Source organism: Thamnophis elegans, chromosome Z, assembly GCF_009769535.1.
Source record: "Thamnophis elegans isolate rThaEle1 chromosome Z, rThaEle1.pri, whole genome shotgun sequence".
Classification (NCBI taxonomy): Eukaryota; Metazoa; Chordata; class Lepidosauria; order Squamata; family Colubridae; genus Thamnophis; species Thamnophis elegans.
The window spans coordinates 101,050,658-101,072,181 of record NC_045558.1 but is presented as its reverse complement, the minus strand read 5'-3'; the positions used below and the strand labels follow the sequence as shown (position 1 = coordinate 101,072,181).

The following is a 21,524-nucleotide window of genomic DNA, read 5'->3' as shown; positions in this document are numbered from 1 at the left end:
TTTGCAATAATATGGCTGTGCCAAAAGCTGCATGTCTGTACCTTTTCTGCAATTTTGTAGAATTATAGTTCATGTAAAGGATTCCAAATAATTATAAAATCAACCTATCACCAAACCAATATATCACTATATTACACCTTACCCATCAGAAGTTGTGGAGATTTTATAAAATGAAACTCTTGAGTTATTTCCTGAAGTTCATTGGACAGCAGACATGGTCAAATGGATAAAGAATTATTAAGTTACCTGTCTGTGGTCTCTAAAAGTTTTTGAACAATTAATTCAAAGGATGAGGATAAGCAGTATGTTGCAGGCTCTTCTTGATCATCAGGCACATCAGCAGCTTCATAAGCAGCTTCTGCCAAACTAGAGAAAGCCTGAAAGATATTAGGTGTCAGTAATTTAGAAGTTGACAATTTAAGGAAGTTTCCTATTTTGGTAAGTTACGGTTTTCAGCCTAATAAATTAATTTCCTAATGTTGACTCCAACCTTGCATCTTTCTTTAACATCTTCCTGCTCCATTATTTGATAATTAACAAATCAAACAATAGGCCCAATCATATTTTTTGCCCTAGCACCAGTTTTATCAGTAAGTTTATATATATTATTCTCAACTTATGACCATTCAAATAACAACCTATCGAAGTTATGATGATGCTGAAAAAAGTAACTTATGACTATTATAATATGCCTCAGTCAGATGATCAAAATTTGCACGCTTGGCAACCAGAATATATTTATGATAGTTGCATTATTCTGAGGTCACTTGATCATATACAACCTTCCCAGGGGGCTTCTGACAAGCAAAATAAATGGGAAAGCCAAATTTGCTTAATTACTACAATGATTTAGTTAACAACCATGGCAAAAAAAATCATAAATACTTAATTACATTGCTTAGTGATAGAAATTCTGGTCCCAATTGTGGTCATAAATCAAGATTACTACCTGTACAGAGGTACAGAGGCAAGTGTAGATTCAAAACAAGCCTCCTTTTTCTAATTTATCCAGCACTCAAATGTTTATTCAGAATAAGAATTCTCACTTACCCAGCATACATTGGAGGCCACTCTTGGCTCTGCACTCAAGCCTTCAATTAGACACTGCAGCAACGGAGCAAGATAAATATCATTTATGGCTGCCTCAGGTAACAGCTCACAGATCCGACCCACGGTCCAGGCGGTTGTATCTCTGACTACAACACTGGGATCCTTCATTAACTCTATAAGAGTAGGCATAGCCTAGGAGAAAAATGGTCCACTGTCAATCTGTGTTAGACTTTTCATGTCTAAAGTAGTCTTCAAAATCCTTATCTTTCCAACTGTCTCCTTCAGCTTTTCAGTTAGATCTCAGGCCAGGCATGTTGTAAGGTATATTCTTACCAATTAGACCCATATGGAAGCATAGGCTATGCTAATTACTCCAAAATATTGAATAACGTAACATTATAACTAAAATATATCATATAGAGATTTCAGGTTCAATGATTTGTAATGAAATATTCAGTATTCAAATATTGAACAAGCAAACTTGAGCCAATTTAGCAAAACTTATGCACAATAAAAACTAGCAGAATATTTAATGAAACTTAAAACAATAAAACACAGACAATATTAGCATCTAATGTCCAGATACTGGGATTAGTTATTAATAACCAAGCAAAATGAAACCATGTCTGGGGCACAATACAAGTAGGGAAGGAAAATACTGGACATATTAAACATGAAAGCTTATAGGAGATTTTTTTTTACTATATGTTATGGGCATTTATTTGTCTAATTTGGGTACTGTCCAGTGTACTCACAGAGACACTCTGGGCAGCATACAGTTAAAAACATAATATCCTAAAAACCATATAAAATGATACCTTAATAAAAGGAGATAGTAAAAACAAGGATAAAGTAAGTTGAAGTTAAATGGCAGAGGGAAGACTACGAAGGTGCCAGCCAACCTGAAGTTATTATTTATATACATACATATGTATACACTGTGTGCAATTATTAGGCAAGTATTTTGACCATATCATCGTTTTTATGCATATTTTCCACAAGCTGTATAAATACAGCTTATACAAGTTGAATAAATTTGAATGCTTAGTGGATATAAGCATATCAGATGATGTGTATTTATGTAATGAGGGTGTAGCTTAAGGAGATCAACACCCTATATCAAGGTATGATAATTATTAGGCAGCTTTTTTCCCTCAGGCAAAATGAGCCAAAAAAGAGATTTAACCGACTCTAAAAAGTCAAAAATTGTAAAGACTTTCAGAGGAATGCAGCACTCTTGAAATTGCTAAGTATTGGGGCTTGATCACAGAACCATCAAATGTTTTGTTGCATAGTCAACAGGATGACAAAAAACATGATAAAAAGATGCACATTAACTGCTAAAGATTTGAGAGGAATCAAACGTGAATTACCAGGAACCCATTATCTCCCTGTGCTGTCATATTCCAAAACCTACCTGGAGTGCCCAGAAGTACAGATGTTGAGACATGGCCAAAGTAAGGAAGGCTGAAACCCAACCACTCTGAACAAGACACATAAGTTGAAACGGCAAGACTGGGCCAAGAAATATCTGAAGGCAGATTTTTCAAAGCTTTTATGGAATGATGAGTAACTCTTGAAAGGCCAGATGGATGGGCCCATGGCTGGATCAATAATTTGAGCAGAGCTCCACTTCAACTCAGACACCAGCCAAGTGAGGTGGGGTACTGGTATGGGCTGATATTATTAAAGATGAGCTAATTGGACCTTTTCGGGTTGAAGATGGACTAAAAATCAACTCCCAAAATTAGTGCCAGTTTTTAGAAGACACTTTCTTCAAGCAATAGTACAGGAAAAAGTCTGCATCTTTCATGATTTTTATGCAGGACAATGCTCCACTGCATGTATCGAAGTACTCCACTAGGTGGCTAGCTGGTAAAGGTGCTAAAGATGAAAGAATAATGACATGGCCCTCTTCCTCACCTCACCTAAACCCTATTGAGAACTTGTGAGCCCTTCTTAAATGGGTGATTTATGGTGAAGGAAAACAATACACCTCTCTGAACAGTGTCTGGGAGGCTATGGTTGCTGCTGCATAAAAAAATGATCATCAACAGATCAAGGAACTAATAGACTCCATGAATGGAAGGCTAATGACTATTATTGAAAAGTAGGGTGGTTATATTGGTCACTGATATTTTTTGGGGAATGTGAGTAGTGTTTATTTGTATATTTTGAGTTGTTTTTTATTATTCTCACTTTAACAGATGCAAATAAATGAAATGGAAAAATGTTCATTTTCATTTAGTAACATAATATTTCTGCACAATAGTTATGTTATATAGTTGTTCAATAATAGTGTACACATAGATATTCTCCTAAGAAAACCAAAATCTCACTTTTGCTTTTTACTTAAATATTCAGCTTTGAGATTTATTAATATTTTGTCTGACTGAGAACGCTGTAGTTGTTCAATAATTAAATTAATCCTCTAAAATTAGACAACTTGCCTAATAATTGTGCAGTGTATGTATACATAGATGAAATTTTTTAAGTTCAATACTGCAATGGCAAACTCAACATAGTATCAGAAAATCTTTATTGTCTGATATGTTACTATCTGATATGTTACTAATTTCAGACTTAAATGTGCAGAACATACAGTAATTGCAAAATTGACAGCATATATTTGTAACAGAAATTTGACAATTTAAACAAGAATGGCTTCCATATATATTACATAGTAGTACTTTTTATTTAGCAACTGCAGTTAGGACTGGGAACTTGGTTGTTAAGCGAAGCAGTTATTAAGAAAAATTGAAAGTCTTCAGCTTTCTTTTGCCTTTTCATTACTATGAACGGATCTAAATGAGGCAATGCAATTAGACAATAAGCATTTACAGTATAGTTTTAAAGTTTCTAGAGTACATTTTTAAAGGGAAAAAGAGTGGAGCTGAAATCAGAAATACAAATGTATATCAGACTACAATAAAGAAGTTAGAAATTAAATATTTATCTATAAGGTTTTAGTAGTTCTTTTTTTAAAGTGGAAACTTAAAAAAACAAAATGGTGGAAACTTTGGCACTCTTCAAAAAGATCTCTAAAAACCTTTTTGCTTATTGTTAAAAACTTCAAGTATTTTCTTTTTTATGGATAATTTGTCACTGCCAAAGTACTGACTGCTAATTGTATATCTTTTGTAATTTCTTTGTCCACTTACAGATATCAAGTCTTTGCATCATTTTTTAAATTTTCTCACCTGATTTAAATATAATTAAAAAAGAAATCCTTTTCACAAATCTCAGGATGCAAATTGGATCACAACTGGAAACGGCTCTTTTCCTATCTTTGATTCAATGCACTCAATGTAGTATTTTAAAGGCAATCACTAATCCCTTGAATTAGGCACAAAATTAACTGAAAGCAACTCTAAAGTAAGTCTGATATGCCAATCTCTTTCAGTTAAAATTACTGGATCTAGGGGAAAGGTAATGCTATAGGCTGTTTTGAATTGCTGTAATATATATCACAAAGGGCAGGAAAAATATAGTTCATTTATGACTGCACTAATATTGCTTTGCACTAGTTCTGAATCTTTTGCTTTGTCGCTAGAAAGATGTCCCTCCATTGGCAGTTCTCAGAATGAAACAAGACCAATGCAATACTAACACAGAATACATTTAAGAATTATATAAGTAAGTTCTTCTGTATTTATTTTTAGAGAGTAATATCACAATCTGATATGATTTGCCAATATTTCAGCTAATAAAAATATGTTCTTCAAATATTGTGGTTTGTTCCTCATCACTTACTCCTCAAAATCACTGCAGAAGGCAGAGGAGCCCAATCACTTCTCCAATCACAAACAATTAAAGCAGAATGTGATAATAGTTGCCTTTTCTTGTCATGGTATCCTTTTCTGGGAGAAAAATGGAATGGAGACTTTCTGAGAGGCTCCTATCACTTTATAGTACCAGAGCAATATATTATGCTGCAAACCTTTCAGACCTTTTGTACCAAACAATGGTTGCACCAACAGTATTGTTATTGTGGAACACACTCATTTGATCAAAATAATGACAACAAATCAAATGCGTAGTACATTTAAAATCAATTCATTTTGGCCTTAGAGTCAATTCAACATGTCAAGTACATACCTGGTCCTTGCTATTTTCTTCATGAACCTGCTATTCTCAGAATATTATGAAGTATTTTTTAGTAAAAGAGAGACATAATTAATATTTTTACAAACCAGTTATCCAGTTTGCAAGCCTTCATTTCAAAAGAAATGGACCCATATTTTTAGCATAAGCCTCTCTCTCACCTGAATGACAAGAGGTTTTAGCTGGTTTGGTTCTGGGCCTTCTAAAATGCATCCAAATGCCATGACAGCAGCATCTCGATATCGCCAGTCAATATTTTTTATGTGTTCTTTAATGAAGGGCAAAACGTGAGGCACAATGTCATCCTCACAACAGGTTGCCAGAAGCATTAAACAGACCCCAGCTGCTTTACAGGGGTTCCAGTCATCATCATCATCATTCTCATCCTAAATGGAGAAAAATGGGAAGAAACAGTATTCAGGATTATATTTTAAATACCCCAAATAATTTTATAATAAATCTGATTAGATTTCAGGTATGACAATGATTTCCCAAAATATTTGACAACCTCATAAAAATTGAAGACTTTGGGGTCCCAAATTAGGAAAAAAATTGTCTGATTTTGGCATAGCTTATCAAAATAATGATTTTCAAATTGTAGAGACTGATAAACAAAATAATTTAAAAGAGAAGCAGAAAGGGAAATAGGAAATACCTTTTAGCTCTGTTCAGGTCAGAGTATTTCTTCAAGCACCAATCTCCAACTGGACAACGGACAGTATTCAATAATTTTGGAATACTATATGGCTATGAGTAAGAGATTGCATTCATTCATAAACCAGAGTGCATAATTCTTATTATGATGCACCACCAGTTTATGAATGAATGCAATCTCTACAGGATTACCAGAAATATTTCATAATCTTTGTCTATAAAAATATAGATTAAACCAAAAACTATCTGAAATTAGAACACACAGGTTTCTTTCCGCAGATTGCAAATATCCACAGGATATTTTAGGCTTGTTCTTATTTTTTTCACAATAATTATTATGCCAGTCCTTCCTAACCTGATGTCTGCCAAGATTTTAACTACCTATCTGTAAAACCAGATCAAACAATAAAATATACTAGGAGATAAATTTGAATATAGCTTGCAGAATACTAAAGTGATGAAAACTATAGGCCTAAAACTAGAGATAGTACTTTGGTTAATGACTTTTTATTGACCAAAGTTACAACAACACTGAAAAGTAACTTTATAACCAAGTCAATCTCCTACAACTGTTGCAGTTTTCCTGGAATCACGTGATTGAAATTCAGGTGCTTCATAGATGGCAAGTATTTACAATCTTGCAGTATTTCGCAGTCATATTCAGGCTCCACAACCAGCTTCCAACAGGCAGTCAATGAAGAAGCAATAACACGATGTCTTAAGAACCACGGCAGAAGTGAGGCTGTACATCTGTTGTTGCTCATCCCAATGATGACCTGAACAATGGAGAATGGTGCCAACATATATATTATTTACCTGTTTTGTCAATGTTTGTGTCAGAATTGGGACTAGATACTGGAGAGCACCCTTGGCATAGAATTTACTAGTATGCTCTGGAGGCCGTCCTTGTTCTGCTGCCTGCAAAAGATAATACAAATGTCTTAATTTTAATTAAACATGTATTTGTGCCCCTTCCCTATCTGAACTGAGATGTGTACTTTTTCCTTTGAAAATCTCTTGAGAATAACATTATACTGCAAGATTGTTTGCTAACATATATTTATGCAAACGACCATGGACCTACCTGGGAAGAAAAATCTCAACAATTACAATTTTCGGTAGGAACATCCGGAAGGTGAAGTCTCCATCTTTTTCTTTTGTTTTTTTAAGTGTGTCTCAGTTTTAACTACACATTTTGAAGTTTCCTTTTTCCTTTTATCTGTAACTGTTACTCTATACTGTTGAATGCTGGTGTATTCTAATCCTTTGCTTGATTTTAATGTGCATTTTTTGCATCTTTATATTGCTTTATTTTGAGTTCAAGATTGCTTTCACTGTATGGAAATTAATAGTGATTTTCTAGGATGTGAAAGTGGATTTGATTTACATTGAATTTTCACTACAAGTATTTTATATTCTATTACTTTTTAAAAGATCTGGTCTTATTTCTTTTAACTTCTGATTAGAATTTGTTTTCCATTCAGTTTTCATTGTGAGATATATTATATCATTTTTTTTCTGTTATGCTACATCTATTTCCCGTCCTTGGCAGAAAATGTTTCTTTTTGTGAAAGCTCAGTAATGAGAGCTTTTCCATAATTATTCCTAATATATTGCATTAAAAATGCAAATGATAGACAAATTTATTGTAAAAGCCCTTCAGTAGCCTTTGAAAAAAATGATTTTTAACTTAAAAGCTCAAATTGAAAACTTAAGATTTAATGTTTGATAAAATAATAACCAAAAATGATATTCTGATACAAGTAACAGCAGCTAAACCACACTTGCAATCAGATGATTGGAATCTAATTTGTTAGATTTATAGATTTATAGATTTATCTAATTTGTTAGAAAAATAGATTTGAAGGAGGAATCTTGTTTGAAAACAACAGGTTTGTTTGAGAAAGCTTAAAGGCACACAAATTCTAAGCACTCTAAGACAGCAGAATCAATGCATGATGGACTGGACTTTTTAAAGAAACTTCTGAATGTTCTTCATAAATAGTCTCATATAAAGTGCATTGCAGTAACTGAATGAGAGGTAAAGAGGACATGAGTGACTATTAGCAAAGCCCCATACAAGAATGGGTGCAACTGGTGCAAATCTCTGAGATAAGAAAGATCCTCCTATACATAGCGGCAATCTGCTCTTCACACCCAAGTCCAAGGCGAACCCAAATAATGCACTGAATCTCTATAGTAAAGCTTCCCTACCCATACCAAAGATGGAAGAAACTTGTTCCCAGGCAGACTAAAATACCAAAGCCACTCCATCTTGCTTGGATTGAATTGGAACCCACTGCAACCCACTCAAGGACCCACAGACTCAATATTACATTTGGGAATGATAACCAAATAGTGGATTTATATATGATCAATAGGCTTGAATTATGATTTTTTTCATGAAAATGAAGTTCAAAGTCAGTTGTTAAATGCAACAAGCCAGGTACATGATGGAAATAAAGCATACTTAATGACAAATGGAATGCTTAGCAATGGTTCAAACTGAATAAGAGAATAAGACAACAATGTATGTTGTCTTCTTAGTTGTTCAATATATTCATATAAACGAAATACTGGCACCAATATTAAAAAATGTATGTAGTTGGAGATAGAAATATGAGCGTGTAAGTTTGTGAGCAGGCAATGCTATTCTGCTTGTTTAAAACCTAAATTATTTTTTTACTAAACTCTATATTAAGTACAGGTTTGAAAAGTAATCTATCAAATATCATGACTATGTTTGGTTTTTTTAAAAATCAAGTAAAGTGCAGCAAGTAGGTAAAACTTAAAATAATTTTGAATTGATAGAACATTTACTGAAAATGGGAAATTGATTGAAAATTTTTAAGATTTGCAAATGCTGATACAAAGCTCCAGATAGTATGTGCTGTGTTGCAAGAAATGCTTGTCAAAAACATGAATGTAGCAACTGGTGCGTACCTCTAAGATGTGAACCAATCATGAGTAACGAACGTTGAATTCAGCTGAAACAGGATGCTATTATAATGCTATTATAATACTTATATGTGTGAAAATCTGTCTATAATCTTTCAAACATACATTGCAATGCAAAAAAAACCAACTCTCAAGTGTTAGCAACCTTGGGTCTCAACATTTATAGATGTATGCATCACTTTAGTCAGCGTGGTGCATGATGTTTCATCATAGACCAAAGATTGTTGTAAAACAGAATTGTCATAATTAGTTGTGTCACAAAATTTAGTATTTACAATTCTTTAACTTACTTCTGAAGCTTCTATAGCCAGGTCCATTTCTTCATCACAGACATTTGACCAGAATTCTATACCTTGCAGAGCCACTTCATCAATATCACTTTTCATGGCTTCAATTGTGATCTTTAGAAAAACAAAAGCAGTGTTAAACCAGTATTTTCTGCGCCACCAGGGAACTTACAGTAATTTAAAGCACATAAATTAATAATGCTTTTCTCTGCCTGTTGTGTCTGACTCTAGGAGGCAATGCTCATCTCTGACACAGCCAGGGACACAGTTTCGGTGGTTGAGGATGGCATACTATATGCCAAAGGTAAACGGAACGCTTATTTTTCACCGAAGTGAGACCTATTTATCTACTTGCATTACATGCTTTTCAACTGCTAGGTTGACAGGAGCTGCTGTTAAGTAGATGTTCACTCCATTATGTGATACTTGGGTCTCGAACATAATATTTTATCTCAAATCCCACTTGTGAATACTCACAGCAAAAAGTGCAGGGCCCATATATGTTTCCATGTATTGATAATAAAGGGACATAATCTTCACCAAGTTCTGCAAGGCAGCTACTCGCACCTAAAAACGAATAACAGTAAGAAGAAAATACCAATGACTCATCTTCCACATGAATGAAATAAAACTAGTATTCAAATTACTTTAACCAAATATTTTAGTTTATTTCTAACTTTAAAATTAAACAGATAATGAAAAATGGGAAAAGAACTACAAAGCACTGAACTCAGAACAATAATTTTCCTATACCCATGATGGCAAACCTATGGCATGAGTGCAGCAAGTGGCACACAGAACCATCTCTCCGGGCACGCTAGCCATCACCCACTGTTCTTCTGTGTTCCAGCACCCATCTATGCCCTGGCCAGCTGGTTTTCACGCGTGCAGAAGTTTCTGAAACTGGAAGAACAGACTTAATGCTGGTCTTCATGTGTGCATGTGCATCAGCTGGTCATTGCACATGCACACGTGCCAGAAACCAAAGACCAGGTGACCGGTGCACATGCACACGCTAGAAACCGGAAGGTAAATTGCTCTTCCGGTTTCTGGTGCTCCCGTGCGCACTCCCATTTCGTCACTCGGTGCCGAAAAGGTTCTTCAACACTGTCCTATACTATTTCTGACATTATAGCAACAGACTTATCTACTATTACCTATAAAAAGCAAGTGTTTCTTTCTTAATATTTTTTTTCTTTTACTGAACTAGCTTTGCTCATCCCTTATCATGACATCCCTTTATTTAATAAAGACCACCTCAAAACCCTAGCCATCTACGTAATGTTGTAATGCACATAATTACTCATTTGTCAGTTAATTTGATTATAACCAAACTAAATTTCTTTACTTTCACAATGTCATTCCCAACCACCTTTGTCTGAGGTTAATTTCTTTTGGGATAGATATCTATCATTGGTTTTGTTTTTATATAACTCCAGGAACCATTGAATGTATTGATAACATTGTATAAAATATTTGGTGAACAATCAGTTTAAAGCCTTTGCCATCCTTTTTTTTAAAACAGCCTTATACTGTTCGTACATTAAAACCTTGGAAAAAGTGTTTCAGGCTTACCCTTGTATCAGGACACTGTGTCGCTTCACAGACTACTTGCATGATAAAGTGCCTTTCAGACTGGAATTTTTGAATAGAAAGAAAAATGCAGAATTAGTTTGAAGTTACCAAGCATACTTCAAATTAAAATAAGGTAAACAAAATATACAATGGTATATACTAGAATCCTCTGGCACTCAATGATTTGACTTGATATGTGCTATCAAGTAGTTTTCAACTCCTAATAATCTTATAGAACTTCTCAATGATTCAAATTCAACACACAATTTTATTTTATCAAACCAATGCAATGGTAAAAAAACACCTTTTCAAATATTTGATTGAGAATACATGATTGCAATATGGCAATGTTTTCCATATAATACTTAAAAGCCATTTCAACCACATACCTTTTCTGAAAGAGTAAAATTCTTGAGTCTACTAGAAAGTTTTAAAGTTCCAGTTTGAAATAAAATTATTTTAAAGTTATCGTTTACTACAGATATCACACAACTGTACAGTTTAAATATAAAATTGTTTGGATAAAGTAAGTGCAAAGTGTAAGTTACTCATTAGACAGTCAATATATTTTATTTCATCTTTCATTGACTTGAACATTTGTTTTCATTCGTATTTTAGGTCCCTAATGGTAAAACAAAATCCAAATCCAAAAGGAAGACCCTAACTGAAATTCCCTGCAACTCAAAACAATGTACTTATCGTATGACTATTTCTTTCTAAATTTGTAAATTATACTCTGGTAAATATATCTTCATAAACTTTCAGAAACAAGCACACCATGCATCTCACTGTAACATCAGAATCATTTTTATACTGGTTCTTGTTAATTTGGCATTCATAGCATTTTTAAAAATGTCTTACTAGAAGCAAATCTAGAGAAAAGCTTGTAAGTGTCTCATAAAATGTTCTGTCTCTAGCTGGAACAATATAGTGTGTGAAAAAGTAGTCATGCCTTTTTTTAGTTTTTCTGGTGTTTTGCATATCTTTATCAATGAACTATGTAACTATATTATCATGTGGTTTTTACAAGGAGTTTGAGTGAATAAAATAATACCAAGTTTTGGAGCCCATTTCATTTATTTCATCAACAAATTCATCCAATATATAATGTATCAGAATAAAAAAGTAAAGCCAAATACTTGGCACCAAACGCTTCCAATTAATAGTGGTCATATTACTGCATAGGAACTGTAAAGCATTCTCCCATGGCAAATTGCTTCAATTTATTAACACTTAGTTTTCTAGCACAAGCTTGTTTTATGCTCTGTGACATTTCTAGGATGATCCTGACATAGCTACAGGTAGTCCTTGACTTATGACTGGAATTATTGTTAAGTCCTCAGACTTCCGACCTGGGAGAAGCCGAGTTTCACTGATTGGTTCCAGCATGCCGGGGGACAGGCGCGCTAAACATAGCCGTGGATTGGCTGGCTGCCTGATAGCGGTCTTAAAAATAGCCATCAAACGCCTCTCTTGTTTGTCTGTTATAGTTCTATGTTAGCTTGTTCGTTACCTGACAAATGCACGCCCAACAGCGTGCCGACAAAACCACGGCGATAAAACCGCGACATTGACAGCGCGCCCATAAAGGCGCGCCAACAGAAACACAATTAGGGTTAAGGTAAGGGTTAGGGTAAGTGTTAGGTTTAGAGCGCGCTTCTGTCGGTGCGCTTCTGCACTCATTCGTCGGTGCGCTTTCAAACTTGCGGTTTTCTCGCCATGGTTTTGTCAGTGCCCTTTTGTCGAGTGTGCATTTGTTGGTGAACCTAGCTTGTTAATAAATGGTTCAACTGCAACTTGGCGTCTGGTGTTACCTCGGTTTGTGAACAAAGCAATTATGGTCATAAGTTCAATAAGTAAGAGGGTCATCACATGACTGGGTCATTTTATGACTTTTTGTGATGGTTGTAAAGAGAATCATCATGGTTATTAAGTAAATCAAAAATGCTGATTTCCAACAAAAGACATAAGTCAGTTACATGACCGTAGGACACTGCAGTTGTAAATACAGGTCAGTTGCTAAGAATCCAAAATGCTATCACGTCTGTAGGGTAGATGAGGGGTCTGGCAGTCAGAACTTCAATTCTGGGTCATAAGTACCTTTTTGGGGGGTGTCATTATTTCGATTAATGACTGCTGTCATTAAATGACAACTCCTAAGTCGAGGACTACCTGTTTTCTAACATATTATTTATTTTCCTTCATCCATTACCTTATAGATTATATATATTATATGTTCATTCTCTTATAGATTAGCTTATATGTTATTTTGCTGCATCATCTATGTATTCTTGAATTTTAGCTGATAGATATTTTGATATTCTGTAGAATTCATATTTTTAATCGTCCTCCAAATATAGAGTTCAATTTGTGGCTTATGTATTTATAGAACATTTCTCCAAGTGCTTGCTAGCAAATTTGATATAGGCATCAATAATCTCTTTAGTAAACAATATCTTCCATCTTACTTGATTTCCACGAATTCTATTTTTATTCTACATTGGTAGTCATCAAAACCTGCTTTTATTCAAAAGAAGTGATCTGAAGATCCCAAAATTTTGTTTTGAGCTTCTTTGTGACTTGCTGCTCATGGAAATTCTGACTAAATGGCTACTTTGGGGAAGATTCATTATTGTCCCAAGTATTCTTAATTTCGATCTGAAGGCTTCTGAAGGCAAGAATAAACCCGTTTCAGAAATTATATTATAATACTCTCCACAGATTCAATGACTTTTTTTACTGAGGCAATATACTTAGAATACCTATATCTTTATTATTTTGATGGAAGAAAAAATCAGGGACAAGCAGAAAAAACAAACAAAGAGGAGACGTTGAGTTTGTTGTCTCTATTTCTAATACTACTTAGTCATCAATAGGACAAAAGATATAAAGAACTGATGGTGTTGAAGATGCATCTCCCAAATAAGGAAATGGTATCTAAATGTGGGATCCTTAGCAGACTGAGTTTGATTGTTTTATTGCAGATATTTCATTACCAAACCAGATAACATCATCAGTGATTTATATACTAGTGGCTTGCCCTCAGTGTAATATCTTGGGTCTTGATGGTTGCTTTATTGGACTGTTGTTTAGTATAAGCTTGCTTGTTGGTGATTCCTTGTTTTTGATATTGTTGGCACAGGTTTATTTTTAAGTGCCTGCTGATGATCAATTTGTCTTAGTTTCAGGTATCCAGAAATTCTCTAGCGCTTTTGGACTTGGCTTGATCTAGTATGCTCACTTTCCTATCAAATGTGGATACATCTATCCATGTGTTCTGAAATTAATGTATTTTTCGGAGTATAAGATGCACCCTTTTACCTGGAAAAAGAGGCTTCAGCACAATCAGTATGAGACTTATAGTAACTTACATTTTGGTATCTTCTCATTTATAAATTAGAATCTGACTGCACTATTTACATCTCAGAAGTTTTACAACTAACCCACTGTCTGATATAGCATTACTATTTTAATTTTAGATAATTTGACATGGAAAATTGTATTTTTGCATGAAAAATATTTGGGTCTTGCTTTAAAAGCAAATCTTAAAAGTTTACCACTACCAAATAATTTGTAAAAAATTAGTTGTATTCATTTTACATTTGAATATTTTCATCCTTTGGTAAGTAATTAGAAATTAACCTATCAATATTGTTTGCAATTAGAGAAAAAGACCAAGTGAGGTATCAGGATTTCAGAGAAAACAATGAAGCTGAACTGTCATAAAATTATTCTCTTAATGCATATACTGATTTTATGATGTCTGCCGCATACCGATTCACTATCATAAACCGTTCATTGGACAGTTGTGCAAATATTGATATATACTTGGTATAAGAAATAATATTACCCAGGAAGCCAACTACTGACTCCATAAACCTTAAAATTTGTTTAATAGCCTACATATTAATTTGATTTCCAAACAAGAGCATACAAGAAAAGGATATGCTATCATAATCCTTTATGTAGCCACAGTTGACCAATAAAATTAAGGCATTTTTATGTGTATGTCACTTTGATTCATTGCTACTTGAATAAACATAAGTTTTTCAAAACAAGTTCTAAACATATACAAATCCAAGTCTCAGTCAAAAGAGGAATGCATCAGAACTCAGTGTGGTGCATGGTTGTTCATCACAGACCATGGATTTCATTGACATCCTTTTCAATTCTTTTTTTCATCAGACTCCAATATGGTCACTTACCTCTTTGTCAAAGTTTGCTTTGGTGAATTCCAAAGAGTTCAAGAGTGCATTTGTAGCCGCTAATTTCACATTATTACTTGGCTCTTCTTTCCTCATGCCCTGGATAATGGCAGTCAAAATTTCATTTGATTTATCCTGAAGCTGTTCTGGGTCCTGAAAAAAGAAAGAATACTGTAAACTATGCCTATATTCCTATGAAATGCCCAATCAGCTAAAATGATAAAATAGTATGTTGTTTAAATTGAGAAGCCCAGGTATTTCCAAGTTAGAATGGAGGGTGTTAATCACTACACTTTGTATTAGTCACTGAGTACTTTAGTTTCTGCATCTTATTTGGGCACAGAAAGATGAATTCTAGGGCTAACTTGAATTGAGTCCTCTGACCCAGCCTCCAGCAAAGAGGCAGCCTATCAAAGTTCTAGAGAGAGAATATTTAAACCTGTCCCATAGGTAGCTGCACAATTAGTGAAATTAATTTGCATGTCACAAACAGAATACAAAGAAATTATAGAAAAATTGGACAACAAAACTGTTGGTGCCTTATTTATCTTGTTTTGCATGTTTTGTCCATAAAGTTGCAAGACTTAATAATCTTCTTTGCTCCCGCAAACAATAGTAGGTAGTAATTACACGCAGTTATACTCCAAGAGAACAAATATTAGGATTTTCAGTTGCTTGAAATGTGAAGCCTCTAATGCACAATTTGGAATCAGCTACAATCATGTAAGAGAAATTTAGAACATATTCAGAGACAGTATTATTGTGCACTACTCCTTTACTCAGTTAACAAAACATGGGAATGAGCTTTTGATTAAAATTAAGCCACAGAGCGTAGGAGATTAATAATAAGCACAAGATGAAGAAATACCATAATTTGAATAGAATGTTAAAGGCAAAACTTACAATATCCTGACAAATATAGCCAATGGCTTCCAATGTTGATTCTTTCATATGCTCTGTGCTATGTTGATTTGTAACATTGGCTACTAGCTGAGGAATAAGTTCAGGCCACTGATTCATAGGGATCTCTGCACAGGCGATGCCAGCAACGCACTGTGATGCTGAGCTTGGCCTGTAGGTTTCTGTACCCAAGGTTTGCAAAACCTGCGAATATAAAAAGAGGATCATCATCAGTAGGCAAGATCACAAAGCTGCAATACTTTTAGCACTAAGGAATGGACTGCTGTTTTTCTGTACTATTTTTGAAGTTGAGTAAAAATAAAGCATGCCTCCCAACCTTTTTATTAGAAGTTGTAAGACATATTTTTCTCAACTTGGGAATAAACAAGGGAATAGTAAATTGAAGAAACAGTATTAATCTAAAGATATACTGTAGATGCTTTTATTACTGAAAATCTTCCATACAGCTAAAAAAAAAGCAGTAAGGTTTAACATACATAATTTTTGACTTCTCTGCGAGCACTGGCATCGATTGCAAGCCATCTTTGTTGATGTTGAGTCTTTACATCCGGATCTTTAGATGTCAGAGAGTTCTTGATCTGTAAACCAGCCGCAACTCTTGCAACTTGGCTGTTTCCTGGATTTGCCAGCACTCTGGACAGTTCCACAAGGAAAGTAGGCTGGTAATGAAAAAAAACTTCAATAACCAAAACGTGTTATATCTCTTTCTGATCAATGCAAAAATATACAACTATGATAATCTAGATCAAAACATTTTTCAGTTCTCATCCAAGCAGCACACCTCAACCACATGTAACCACCAGGCAATACTAAATTTCTTATGTTTATATACTACTTAGAGTTCTCTATTACAATACTCTCTGTTCTCTACATCAGGGGTCCTCAACCCCAAGGCCACACAAGTAAGCAAAACCCCACCCACACACATGTGGGATCTAGGAAGCACATGAAACCACCCAGTCCACAGAAAAAAACGCCCTTCATGGAACCGGTCCCTGGTACCCAAAAGATTGGGGCCATTGCTCTACATTTCTTTTTTTATAGAGTTCATTTGCATAGAATTAAATTTCATTTTAAATTGAAAATATTCTGTCCTTATTTTTAAAGATTTAAAGTAATACACAACTATAGTATATAGAAATAACTGAGTTTTTAACTTACGTATAACAACCAGTTCTCAAAGGTACTGAAGTCCGATTTTGCATATTAACTTAGACTATAGCAGCATATAGAATTTTTATTCAAAGAATTTTTGAATATTTGATGGGTAGTCTACATGCTGGCTAGACCTGAATATATGTTCATGGTTAGCACCAAACTAGGACAATGAAATGTGTAACACTGATCTGATTGCTGGGCAGGAGGAATAAGGTACTTAAATTTTTGCTCTGCTAAAAAAGATTGAAAATCATAGGGCTACAAATTACTAATACTATTTTTTTTCAGCAAACTATGTGAGAGAAGTGCTGTGTGTTCAATAATGACTTCTCAATAAAGAAAATCAGTATGATCCTCAAATGATATTTCAATACTAAAATAAATTAATTACAGAACTACTCTTCAAAATATCTAACCAAATATATCAACATGTGCACAGAAGCAATTTGCTACAATATAAAAGCACAAAAAAAATTTAAAACCCCTCTTTTCCAAGCTATGATGGTCATCAAGTAAATATTATATCAATATTTAATTGTAGAAAGCTTGATGATGTAAACAGAAAACAGAGTGTTACTAAATTTGGATTATTTTATTATCTTATTAAAAGTAGTTAGGAAGTATAAAGTATAAAGTATGGAAAATATAAGTATGGAAAAGAATAACAAGGTTAAATAATGCTTAAACTATATCCATTAACTTTTGATTGAAACAGAGAGTACAGCAAGATATAAAAGTTTTATTAAATTTGAAGCAGTATTTTCTGAAAGATTGATATATTTAAGAAACAAGAGGTTTTCCAGAATAAAAGTTGTAAAGCAGGAATTATGTTACTGTATCATAAACAATATTTGGATGTTTCCTCAGATTTAATTCTCCCCCCACACACAAATTAAATAAAACCAGTCCCTCATTCATTCATTCATTCCAAAACACAGGGGGAGCAGATTTCATTATCTAATTCCTGCATCTTTTTCCTATCCAATCATAATGTACTTTGTAAATATATCTCTCTGGATTAAGAGACAAGGAATGCAATTGTGAAAATTATCTCTTTTTTATGAAGATAAGTGACAAACAATGAAGGGTAAGCAACTTGTCAAGATCCCAAACCTTAATTTAGCAGTCTGTTATGCAGAGAGTAATTAAGTGTTATAGCACTTTTTCAGTTTTATTTCAAAACTGTTCTGCTACCAAGGAACAAAAGTGAGAATTACGCCTTAATATGTCAAAGCACATTCTGAAATTAATATCTGCTAAAGAAATGGGTGAAATAAATGTTTATCTGTTCCCTATTCTTTTCTACAAACCTCATACATGGTTATTCATCTGATGATATAATATAATGAAAAAATAGGATAAGAATAATATTGGAACACTTAGATAAAATAATCAATATTTCAGTGTTTGCAAAATATTGTTATGCAAAAATCATTACCTTAAAATCATAAATATTATCAAATAATCTCTAATTCAAGACATACCATAATATCAATTAATATAGTTTTTCTATTTTCTGATTAAGGTTGATTCTTCATTGAAGAAATCATTTGAAACATATTCAAATATGTTTATTTTTGTAGGCCTCGCAGAATGTATTGACCTACTGGCTAGAAATAGGAACTGTTGTCTAGGATTTCTAGAGGGCAAAGGTTTGAAGAAAAAACCATCTTTGCTGTTAGAGCTGAATTATGGAAATTAAAATTCAAATCTCAGTTTAGCCATGAAGCTCCCTATCTGGCCTAGGCCCATCAATTGATCCCAATCTATTTTGAAGAGTTACTACCCTGGGATGCATTTTGTTTTAAAAGGTGGACTGAATACAAATGTGATCTCTTTTTCAAAATTTGATGCTAGTCCCTTAGGAGTCTATAGATGCTTTGCATTTTTCTGAATAATTGGGAGAGTTTGAGAAATGTGTCTTCAGTGATAATTCAAATTGTACTACCATTAAAAATGTGACATTTGAAAAAGAGGGATATATTTCACATAGTAAAATTTGATTTCACATTTGGCTAGTAACATATTATCAGCAATAAAATTTAATGATTTGAAACAGATTCTCTGAAATAGAACAATTAACTGTAAAAAGAACTCTGTCTATCCACCAGCAAACAGTATGAATACTGAGATAGCTTGGTCTCGGGTGGTTAGACCACCAGGATAGAAAGTAGGAGATTGTGAGTTCTAGCACCGTCTTAGACATAAAAGCCTGCTGTGTGAGCTTGAGCCAGTCACACTCTCAGCCCAATTCACTGTTGTGGAGAAAGTAAGAGAAAGAAGGCATGCAGTATATGATTGCTGCCTTGAAGTTATTTTTAAAAATAATGAAGGTGGGATACAAATAAATAAATATCCTATGAAAATATTCCAGAACTTTTGTGTAGCTTTTTAGGGAAAGAACAATCATATGGTATAGAAGTGCTAATGTTAATTATTGCATTAGCAAAGCAAGTTGTAAGCTGTTCAACAATAAGTGTACCATTGTATTTTTTATTTATATTTATTTATTGCAGTGCTGAAAAAGTGTATCATATCCTTTAAAAATATAGTTAGCCTACAAGGCAAGTATTAAGAAAAAGAAAATGTTCTAAGTATTTGCATAAAATCTAAGACACTAAGCCATCAATTGCTGATAATGTATGTGCTCTGCCAACATTGCCAATGAAATAAATTTAATAAACAAGCCTCAAACAAGCCTATAGTCTAAAAACTTATCTCTTTAATGTGATCAGTTAAAATCAACCACCAAATTCTCTTTGGATGAATGCCATACAAAAAATTCATCCCCAATAATTGCTTTGATATGACACACTATTTTATTACATTCTATTCCTGCTTTTAAAAAAATTATCAACAGCAAAGGCTCACTATCATAACTAATTACACTCAAGTTTTATTCCTATTCTCCTTTAAGGCCTTGCAATGAATATAAGTTAATTGGGATTCAGGAAATGTAATAGTTACATACAGGGTATTCCTTATAAATTGTGGATTAGTTAATTCACTGTTCAGCACTAGACTTATAACACTATTTTATTCTGATACTTATATCAATTAATGCTTCATTTGGTTGCTAATATTGCTCTGAATCAATCCTTTCCAAAGTAGAGATGAATGAGGTATTTCACAAATATTCTGTATTTGAGAGACTGAAGGAAGTCAAGTTTGTTTTCAAACCAAAGAACAAATAATTGTGTGAAAATGTAAGCGAAATATATGCATAGGCAACGCTGGCTAAAAATATTCAAATCTATGAAAAAAAGTACTAAAACAAGAGGAAATGGACAAAAATGGAAGAGCAGGAGAAGTATAGAAAATGGGAGACGATCCAAAGGCAAAACAAGAGAATGTTTGGACTAGGGCAGAAGGCAGAAGAAACGAAACCTAGTAGTACTGATTACGAGCTCAACGGCCCGTTCGAGACAACCTCCTGCCCACTCCCTTTAGCTGACTATACACGCCGGCTTCCCCACATGGCCGGTCCCGCAGGCCCAATCTAACCACCACCCCCACTTTCCCTCCATGCATGCAGCGCGGTAGATCCAACTTGCCCTCCCCTTCCTTTTCCCTCCCGCGGGTCAGGATCGCCCTCATGATTGGATAGCGCGACTCCAGAGAGCTTTGCCATTGGCTGCTTCATGCTCGCCCCCCCCCCCCCACGCCGCTCCGCTAGAGAGAGGGAAGAAAAAGCCTACGGTTAGGCTGCGCCCCTCTATGGCGGCTCGGCCTGCTCTGATCTTTTTACACAGGGAAAATATTCCATTTTCGCAAACCCCACCCAAACTCAGCTCAACTCTTGCGTTTTCCCTTACCAGGTTCTCGATGGCTGCTTGCTCCAGGAACTTCTGAGCCGCTTCAAGCTCGGTGCAGTCTGTAGAAGATGGATGGGAGTGGGAGAGAAAAAATGCATCTAGGAGTGTCAGTGGCGACCCTAAAGCTCAATATCAGTCCAACAGTTAAAACCCCAAATCCTCCCGCCTTTTCCCAATAATCGTTCTTCTTTCTGCTTAAACTCATTCCATTCTGAATATGAATGTTTTCAAGGCCTCCCGGAGCCCCCACCAAAGAGTCCCCGGCGTATCATGCTTCTTTCTACTCAAAACTTCATTTTCCATCAATCGGTACCGCACAGTGGGGTTCAAAGAGAAACGTCTTTCGGGGAACGTTACAAATACATTATAACTGTAACCTCACTCAACCACAACTAATATTTTTGTTTGTATGTGCGATGTATTTTATTCGAGTTGTGTATCAATGACTGCACGACTTCTGTAGATGCCGTACGCTAAATAAAAACCCATCCAAAGATTTCGGGGAGAGGCGCATTAGACATTTGTTAAAATACCAGTACGGCTCTAGCCTCATTGTCACCACTCTCCCTATTATCTTATCACAGCCGATCTCGGCCCACTGATTTTGGCCTACACCGGACCCGAATAGACAAATATCGGGCCTCAACTTCATAGGGGACGCTCCTTTCATTGCCACCCTACCTTTAACCTCATGGAGGCATTGGTCTTACGGCTGACCCGACGTGAGGCCATCGCCTATTCTTCCGTCTCCCCATGCTCCCTCAGCACATCTAGGAAGCAGCTCTCGGACGAGAAGA

At 34.8% G+C, this 21,524-nt stretch overlaps 1 protein-coding gene across 1 annotated transcript in view; it reads right to left on the bottom strand.

Moving 5' to 3' along the window:
• KPNB1 (karyopherin subunit beta 1) overlaps window positions 1–21,524 on the bottom strand; it is a 42,788-nt gene that overhangs the window by 20,013 nt on the left and 1,251 nt on the right. The window contains exons 2-12 of the mRNA XM_032234980.1: window positions 20,728–20,786; window positions 16,231–16,413; window positions 15,737–15,937; window positions 14,834–14,986; window positions 10,629–10,688; window positions 9,531–9,620; window positions 9,057–9,167; window positions 6,625–6,726; window positions 5,316–5,540; window positions 1,051–1,242; window positions 247–377 (exon numbers count right to left, since the gene is read on the bottom strand). Of these exons, the coding sequence (XP_032090871.1) occupies window positions 247–377; window positions 1,051–1,242; window positions 5,316–5,540; window positions 6,625–6,726; window positions 9,057–9,167; window positions 9,531–9,620; window positions 10,629–10,688; window positions 14,834–14,986; window positions 15,737–15,937; window positions 16,231–16,413; window positions 20,728–20,786 (1,507 nt within the window). The remainder of the gene's footprint in view (window positions 1–246; window positions 378–1,050; window positions 1,243–5,315; window positions 5,541–6,624; window positions 6,727–9,056; window positions 9,168–9,530; window positions 9,621–10,628; window positions 10,689–14,833; window positions 14,987–15,736; window positions 15,938–16,230; window positions 16,414–20,727; window positions 20,787–21,524) is intronic.